This window comes from Cervus canadensis, chromosome 24, assembly GCF_019320065.1.
Source record: "Cervus canadensis isolate Bull #8, Minnesota chromosome 24, ASM1932006v1, whole genome shotgun sequence".
NCBI lineage: Eukaryota > Metazoa > Chordata > Mammalia > Artiodactyla > Cervidae > Cervus > Cervus canadensis.
Genome location: NC_057409.1, coordinates 36,326,709 through 36,336,045, shown reverse-complemented (window position 1 = coordinate 36,336,045; position 9,337 = coordinate 36,326,709). Strand labels below are relative to the sequence as shown.

The 9,337-nt window shown below is 39.9% G+C and overlaps 1 protein-coding gene across 1 annotated transcript in view; it reads right to left on the bottom strand.

Annotated features, from left to right (window-relative positions):
* The window catches only part of ACADL (acyl-CoA dehydrogenase long chain), a 38,828-nt gene that overhangs the window by 15,604 nt on the left and 13,887 nt on the right, over window positions 1-9,337 (bottom strand). Inside the window, exons 5-8 of the mRNA XM_043445377.1 lie at window positions 9,237-9,303; window positions 2,818-2,982; window positions 1,802-1,903; window positions 990-1,103 (exon numbers count right to left, since the gene is read on the bottom strand). Of these exons, the coding sequence (XP_043301312.1) occupies window positions 990-1,103; window positions 1,802-1,903; window positions 2,818-2,982; window positions 9,237-9,303 (448 nt within the window). The remainder of the gene's footprint in view (window positions 1-989; window positions 1,104-1,801; window positions 1,904-2,817; window positions 2,983-9,236; window positions 9,304-9,337) is intronic.

The following is a 9,337-nucleotide window of genomic DNA, read 5'->3' as shown; positions in this document are numbered from 1 at the left end:
TGAGCACCGAAAATTGATGCTTTTGAACTGTGGTGTTGGAGAAGACTCTTGAGAGTCCCTTGGACTGCAAGGAGATCCAACCAGTCCATCCTAAAGGAGATAAGTCCTGGGTGTTCATTGGAAGGACTGATGTTGAAGCTGAAACTCCAATACTTTGGCCACCTGATGCAAAGAGCTGACTCATTTGGCAAGACCCTGAGGCTGGGAAAGATTGAGGGCAGGAGGAGAAGGGGACGACAGAGGATGAGATGGCTGGATGGCATCACCGACTCGATGGACATGGGTTTGGGTGGACTCTGGGTGTTGGTGATGGACAGGGAGGTCTGGCGTGCTGCGGTTCATGGGGCCACAAAGAGTCGGGCACTACTGAGCAACTGAACTGAACTGAACTTGGATGTTCCAACTATCTGGTTTTTGTTGCAAAACTCTTACCTATCTGGTTCCTCCCTCACCTGTTTGGATCAGTCCCTCAGAGCTGTCTAAGAGGCTGTCTTTGGGGCTCACATCTGCAGCTTTGTCCATCAGGTAAAACAGAATTCTCAACTTTTAAGTTGTGCATATTTTTCAGTTGACATCACCTATGTGAAAATTACTCCACATTCATGTTTAGCTGAGACCCATTTCAGATGAGCAAAGTGAGACTATGTGAAAGTGAAAGTCACTCAGTCATGTCTGACTCTTTGCGACCCCATGGACTATACAGCCCATGGGATTCTCTAGGCCAAAATACTGGAGTGGGTAGCCTTTCCCCTCTCCAGGGGATCTTCCCAACCCAGGGATGCAACCCAGGTTTGCCACATTGCAGGTGGATTCTTTACCAGGTAAGCCACCAGGGAAGCCCAAGAACACTGGAGTGGGTAGCCTATCCCTTCTCCAGCAGATCTTCCCGACCCGGAAATTGAACCAGGGTCTTCTGCATTGCAGGCAGATTCTTTACCAGCCAAGCTGCCAGGGAAAATGAAACTATGTAATGCCAGTGAAAAGCTTACCTGTAAATCTGCAACTGTCTTCCCAAAAGCTTTTCTTTGTTTAACGTAGTCCCTGGTTTCCTCAAACATGAATTCACAGGCTGAAACTGCTATCTCGGAAATTATCAGCCTTTCCTATAACCCCCAAATTAGATAATTACTCTAATTACACAAGTGATTTTCATATGATTTCAATGACAATAAATCACATAAATAATCTTTATAAAACTCCTAAAGATTAATTTATTTAACTCTTCATAAGAAAAGACTCCCACTGAGATTTTTTAAGACTATTTTGATCATCTATAATAAGTCTCTTAAAAAAATCTTTTATCTTTATGTATGACTGTCTTTATACAGATATATAAGTAATTCATTTCCCTCTTCTCTTTACTTACCTATGAGAAAAGAAATTCCAAAGCTGTTCGAGTATTACTTTAAAAAAAAGAACTTGGCAAATATTTTGGCTATTTCCTTACAAAGAGCTAAAAATTCTTGACTTGCAGGTAAGACACTAAACTCATTCCAAGAAGGAATCATAGGGCTGAAAATCTTATTTTCCTGACTCACTTATAAGTTTTAGTTAGATATCCTTGAGTTCACTTATTCATACATCCAGTCATATATCTGATTTTTGTATGTATATATATATAATATATATAAAATAAATAATATATATAATATATAAAATATATGTATATTTTACAACTTCAAGTTATAGTCAAGTGACTGGCTACATCACAAGTTTTGTATGCATGGATTTATATAGTCCTGTATTATTCTACTCCAGTGCATCATCTAATCAAAAGGTGGATTCTTTTAATACTTCTGACCTGTGGAAGCTCTTGCATGAGGTAATAGAAGCCTTTATTCTCTTCTCCAAGTAGGGCACCTGCTGGCAACCGTACATCTTCAAAGAAAAATTCTGCAGTATCCTAAGGGATCACACGATTGAGTACAGAATTACCTCATTTAAATCTCCCAAGAACCTGATGAGGTGATTAGTATTGCCATTCAGAAAACAAAACAAATTGGCAGACAATATGAAGTTGTTAATGATCACAATTAGTAAGTGGTAAACCTGGGATTCAAATCAAGGTCCATCTGATTCCAAAAGTGGCTTTCCCACTGCGATTACCTGTCATTCGAGTTCTGATACTGTTCTGTTCTACAGATATTGAGCACTAAGGATTTCTAATGCATATCAAGTAAAACATGTTTTTCTTTTTGGTAATGAAAAAATTACTAAGTAATTATCAAGGAGTAGGAAAAAATATTTCCTGTTATAATTCAATTTCAAAAATAGACAGTATTGCTGCTACGTCACTTCAGTTGTGTCCGACTCTGTGCAGAGACGGCAGCCCACCAGGCTCCCCCATCCCTGGGATTCTCCAGGCAAGAACACTGGAGTGGGTTGCCATTTCCTTCTCCAATGAAGTAAAGTGAAAAGTGAAAGTGAAGTCGCTCAGTCGTGTCCGACTCTTCGCGACCCCATGGACTGCAGCCTACCAGACTCCTCCATCCATGGCATTTTCCAGGCAAGAGTACTGGAGTGGGGTGCCATCACCTTCTCCGATAGACAGTATTATTATGCAGTTAATGTTCTAAAGCAGATTTTGAAAATATCCTAATTCACTTCTACTGCTGACAACAGTTGCATAAACAGTGGAATAAATTTCCACAATCATTCCTGAAAAAGCATATTTTAAGAATCCAGCATAGGAAGAATGGTATGATTGTGCTATACGTAGTTCTATATATAAAGCATAACTGAGTAAACTCAATTGTATATAAATAGTATATTTATAAAGGATTTATATTATGAAAACAAATTTGTATTATGACTTACCTGGGCTTTTAGTCCAATTTTATCTAGCTTTCGTCCCTTGACAAATCCTTTCATTCCATTTTCCACCAGAAAAAGGCTAATGCCATGGGCAGGAGAGCAAGCCTCGCGATTTGTGGTTGCCACTACGATCACAACGTCACACAGCCGCCCATTAGTGACAAATACCTGCAAAACCCCAAGTATACTGTGATGCTCCACAATAACTCAGGTCCATGTGTAAGTCAAGACTGTGCTTTGAAAACATTAGAGAAAACTAAACCAAACAAAACATGTTTATACCTCTCTTTGTAACCTCTCCAAATAGTTGCAGTGTTGATTATTCATACATGAGGCTATTACATGAGGGGAAATTATTCAATGTTTCAAAGAATGAATTCTATACATTTTCTTCCCACTATCAATACTGTAAATAATAATAATAATAATGAACTGATTATGTTCTTTTTAAATTAAAACAAAATTATCTATAAAAATGATACACTGTATTTTAGAAAGAAGTTTCAGATGAGAAAATGGAATCTGATGATAAAATGGAATCTGCTCTGAATGGCATGATACTATTGAAGTATTTGTACTTTCAGATTTATCAGTTGTTGAAAAGGCACAGTTTTTGATTTCATGGTAGATGGCCTAAATAAGAAAGGTACTGATTACGGAGGGTTTCCCTGGCAGCTCAGCTGGTAAAGAGTCTGCCTGCGATGCAGGAGAACCTGGTTCAATTCCTGGGTTGGGAAGATCCGCTGGAGGAAGGACAGGCTACCCACTCCAGTATTCTTGGGCTTCCCTGGTGGCTTAGTTGGTAAAGAATCTACACGCAATGTGCCAGACCTGGGTTCGATTCCAGGGTCGGGAATTTCCTCTGAAGAAGGGAATGGCTACCCACTCCAGTATTCTGGCCTGAAGAATTCCATGGACTGATTAAGGAGTGATAAAACAACAAACTCAGTAAGATATTAGTTTATCAAATATTTATCCAGATGACAAATATACACAAAGTAAATATGAACAACTATCTTCTCATTCTGTATCTTCCCTGGGTCCTCTCAGCCGCTTCCACGGCTTCAGTTGCTATGCATACGCTGATGACTCCAAATCTTTATCTAAGCCAAATTTCTTGCTAGGTTCCAGAACTGAATATCCACCTGCTTCTGGATAGTTCCATCTGATAATTCAAGGAACATATTTCTTCCTAGCTCTACTCCTATGTAATCCAGAGTATCAATCTGTTTTTCCCCATGGCAGGGTACGATGTACATGTGCACTTAGTTGTGTCCGACTCTGAGACCCCAAGGGTTGTAGCCTACCAGACTCCTCTGTCCATGGAATTTTCCAGGCAAGAATACTGGAGTGAGTTGCCATTGCCTCCTCCAGGCGATCTTCTCAACCCAGAGACTGAACACAGGTTTCTTGCATTGGCAGGCAGATTCTTCTCCACTGTGCCACCTGGGAAGCCCCCTTCCTAATGTCAGTGAATGGTACCAACAAATCATGTTATTATCCTACTTAATATTCAATTTGACATACAGTTCTTTCTAATCTATTTCAACAGTTTTTCAGGTTTTTTTTTAAGCAGGGTTCATCACATACTGGCACTAGCTTACCAGTCCAGCCTTATCTCTTATCCCACTTTCTCCTCATTCCTTTGTTTTAGGTGAGATCTATTGCATGACTTGCTGTCCCCAATGTTCTAAGGTCATCTTTACCTATGGGTCTTCGGAAATCTTGTTTCCTCTACTTGAGAGGCCCTTTTCCAACTCTGCTACAATGAATCCTACTCATCTTGGACTAAGTTCAGACATCACCTCCTGCAAAAAATCTCCCCAAATTCTCCAGAATGGATTAAGTGCTCCATAGCATCCTAAATTTACCGTCTTTCAGTTCAGTCACTCAGTCGGGTCCAACTCTTTGCAACACCATGAACTGCAGCACGCCAGGCCTCCCTGTCCATCACCATCTCCCAGAGCTTGCTCAAACTCATGTCCATCGAGTCAGTAATGCCATCCAACCATCTCATCCTCTGTCATCCCCTTCTCCTCCTGCCTTCAAACTTTCCCAGCATCAGGGTCTTTTCAAATGAGTCAGTTCTTCACATCAGGTGGCCAAAGTATTGGAGTTTCGGCTTCAGCATCAGTCCTTCCAATGAACACTCAGGACTGATATCCTTTAGGATGGACTGGCTGGATCTCCTTGCAGTCCAAGGGACTCTCAAGAGTCTTCTCCAACACCACAGTTCAAAAGCATCAATTCTCTGGTGCTCAGCTTTCTTTATAGTCCAACTCTCACACATCCATACATGACTACTAGAAAAATCATAACTTTGACTCTCCAGACATTTGTCATCAAAGTAATGTCTCTGCTTTTTAATATGCTGTCTAAGTTAGTCACAGCTTTTCTTCCAAGGAGCAAGTGTCTTTTAATTTCATGGCTGCAGTCACCATCTGCAGTGATCTTCAGTTCAGTTGCTCAGTCGTGTCCGACTCTTTGCGACCCCATGAATCGCAGCACTCCAGGCCTCCCTGTCCATCACAAACTCCTGGAGTCCACCCAAACCCATGTCCATTGAGTCAGTGATGCCATCCAGCCATTTCATCCTCTGTCGTCCCCTTCTCCTCCTGCCCACAATCCCTCCCAGCATCAGGGTCTTTTCCAATGAGTCAACTCTTCTCATCAGGTGGTCAAAGTATTGGAGCTTCAGCTTTAGCATCAGTCCTTCCAATGAACACCCAGGACTTATCTCCTTCAGGATGGACTGGTTGGATCTCCTTGCAGTCCAAGGGACTCTCAAGAATCTTCTCCAACACCACAGTTCAAAAGCATCAGTTTTTCGGTGCTCAGCTTTCTTCACAGTCCAACTCTCACATCTATACATGACCACTGGAAAAACCATAGCCTTGATCAGACGGACCTTTGTGGGCAAAGTAATGTCTCTGCTTTTTAATATGCTATCTAGGTTGGTTATAACTTTCCTTCCTAGGAGTAAGCGTCTTTTAATTTCATGGCTGCAGTGACCATCTGCAGTGATTTTTGGAGCCCAAGATCTTAGCATCTGTCAAACTCTATACAAATGATCTAATAATGATCTAATCTTTTCTCTGTCCCTTTGGAACAGTACAGGCATAAAACAGTGTTGGTTACTCTCATCACCTACCATCCATGCCTCTTATAAGAAGATTCATCTCTAAAATACAGAGTGCTGATACTAAGCAATAATGGGAGATGGGAGTGATGTTAGTGCCGTGTCCCTGACAGCAAATGAAAGCATTGGGGATGGCACAGTTGTAAGTGACTTAACAGCAAAAAACTCTCAGCATCTCTAGTAGTTCCTTGAGGGTGGAAACTATTTCCTATGCACGTATCCTCAGTACTTAGAACAAGGTTTGGCATATAGAAGGCCTTCAGGGATGTTTGCTCAAAAAGTGAGAAAAACATACTCCTCAAAAAAAATTGTGCGCATCATGGTAAACATATCTTTTTTTTTTTTCCTACAGTGTTTCTCCAGTATACCACTCCCTTGCTCAAAAGCCATTTAGGTCTCTCAATTTCCTACCTGTTTAAAATAATAAAGACCATTTATGCAGTTACCAGTTGAATTTCTGAAACAGTATTTGTTTGTTATCTTTATGTGACTAATACTTAATGTGAGCATTTCCACCATGACTGATCCTCTTTTCTAATAAAATTACAAGAGAATTCTCTTTGTATGAGATCACTTTGACTTCTTTCTTAATTACGACAGTCAAAACTTTTTATGGGGCTGGGATTATCCCTAGTGAAGGCATCATTTATTTTTTGTTTGGTATTGAATGTCTATAACAAACATTCTTTACAGATGTAGATAGTATACAGTATTACAAAGAAAAAGGGGAAAAAAAATCCTCCATGAAGCCATCATACAAATATCATTGAGAAATTCCTTTCTGATCTTTTTTCTTTTAATATAGTTGAAATTATTCTGTATTTACATTTTATATGCATGAAGTGAAAGTCACTCAGTCGTGTCTCTTCGAGACCCCAGAGACCATACAATCCATGGACTTCTCTAGGCCAGAATACTGGAGTGGGTAGCCTTTCCCTTCTCCAGGGGATTTTCCCAACCCAGGGATCAAACCCAGGTCTCCCGCATTGCAGGTGGATTCTTTACCAGCTAAGCATTTCATTTAAATGTTTATATGATCTTTTCACTTAATACAATTATTTTCCTATACCATTAAAAAGTTTGTGTTGATGCTTTAATAGGTATATATTAATTCATTTTATTGATGTAATGTATTTACTTACTTGCTTTTTTACCTCTGCTTCCTTTAATTTTTTTACTATGCCTAATAGTTTTTTTTGAAAATCTGAGGTACTTTCCTGGGTGGTTCCCGCAGAAGAGTCTAACTGAGAAGATTGGGCAGACTTAGAAAGTTGGAATCTTAGGAGAACATGGTTCCCATTTCACTTTTGACCAAATACCCTACTCTTCTACCAAAACAAGCCCTTTTTGTGCAGAGTTAACTGGTTATATATCATTTTAATAGTCAGCACCTGTTTAGTATAATCTTTAGAAAAATAACTCAGATTAATATTTCTTAAAGTATATTTGGCTTCCCAGGCGGCTCAGTGGTAAAGAATCTGCCTGCCAACGCAAGAGACACAAGAGACTCAGGTTCAATCTCTGGGTCAGGAAGATCCCCTGGAGTAGGAAATGGCAACCCACTCCAGTATTCTTGGCTGGAAAATTCCATGGAGAGAGGAGCTTGGTGGACTGTGGTCCATGGGTTCGCAAAGTGTCAGACATGACTGAGCTACTGAGAATGCAGACAAGTTTGAAAAACATCAGTAATTCAAGATAGTCTACAAAAAGAGAATTTCCTTTTTCTTACAGGCATAAAACACTCTATCTCCAACTTTAAAAAGTTTATGATACATACCAGCTTCTCAAAGAGTGAGGAGGACACATTTCCCAAATTTTTTGATACTGCAGATTGTTTTTCTGTATAATGACTATGTGGACTTCCCTGGTAGTCCAAAGGTCAAGAATATGCCTGGCAATGCAGGGTACACAGGTTCTATCCCTGGTTCAGGAAGATTCCTCATGCCACAGGGCAACTAAGGCCCATATGCGACAACTACTGAGCCTGCGTTCTAGAGCCCAGGAGCTGCAACTACTGAAGCTGTATATGCCTGGAGCCCATGCTCTGCAACAAGAGAGGCCACCACGACAAGAAGCCCACATACCACAACTAGAGAGTGGCCCCTACTCGCTGCAACTACAGAAAGCCTACACACAGCAGCAAAGACCCAGTGGAACCAAAACTAAATTAATTAATTATGAAACTAGATAATGGAATGGTCTTTAGAACTGGGCTACTCAAAATGTGTTCATCAAACTGATGTCAGTTCACAAACTGTTACTAATCCTTGATGATATAAGTACAGAAACTGGATGTTTAGAAAGTTTTATAGCAATTTAACAGCATCACAACATTCAAGCTTATGATTTTGCAAACGCAAAGGTCTTAGTTGAAAACAAATAAGAAAATTTTTGGTCTTCCCTGGTGGTCCAGTGGTTAAGACTCTGTGCTTCCAATGCAGGGGGTATGGCTGTGATCCTTGGTTGTGGAACTAAGATCCCATATGTCACGTGGTGCAGCCGAAAATTTTTTAAAAAGAAAAAAAGAAACACTAACAACAACAACAAAAACTAATAAAAAAATTTAAATGTTCAAAGACATTTTAGTTGTTCAGTAGTCTTTGAAACTTTTGGAAAGATACCCTAGTGCAGACAATGAATATCTTTTCTTCACTTAACACTCAGTCATCAATAAATCTTTACTGGGTGTATACTAGACACAGGTTTAGGTAAACAAAAACCTCTGCCATCAGTGATGTGAGACTCTACAAGATACATTTACTTCTGAGCCTATCTATAATCTCAATCGCAGGTGCTCTCCAGTTCTATCAGTGGATTGAGGTGATGCTCAGAAAGGTTGAAGGGCTCTTGAATTCTATTAAAAATACTTTTTCTCTTAAGATCTTTTGAAACTCTTCTTGATATTTATAAGAAGTCTTTCCCCTCATTTCTCATCAACATCAAATTCATTAACTAAGTTTGTCCCCTATTTGGACAATGTAAGCCTCACCTTTTCTTTTTCTGGTTTGAAAAAGGCTGCCTGGAAGCTAAAACAACATTTTCCATATTAGTGAGAGAACATGCAACCAGAACAAGGAAGAGGAATATATCTCAGGTAATATGAATGCTGTCCAGTTCTTACTGTCTCCAAAACAAGTCAGCTCAGTTCCAGTGCCAGCTCAAGTAAACAATTCCCATGTGACTCAGAGATCTGAGAAGACTCAATGATGACTAGTCTTTAAGGCTTTGTTACCCCACAGCATGACTTCAGAGAGGAGAGTTATGGAAGCCATCCTTTACAAACCTTGCTTCCATTGAGAATCCAGTCACTTCCATCCTTTTTGGCATTTGTTCTTATTCCTTGCAAATCACTGTAATTGAAAGAAATGATAAAAGAATTCATTA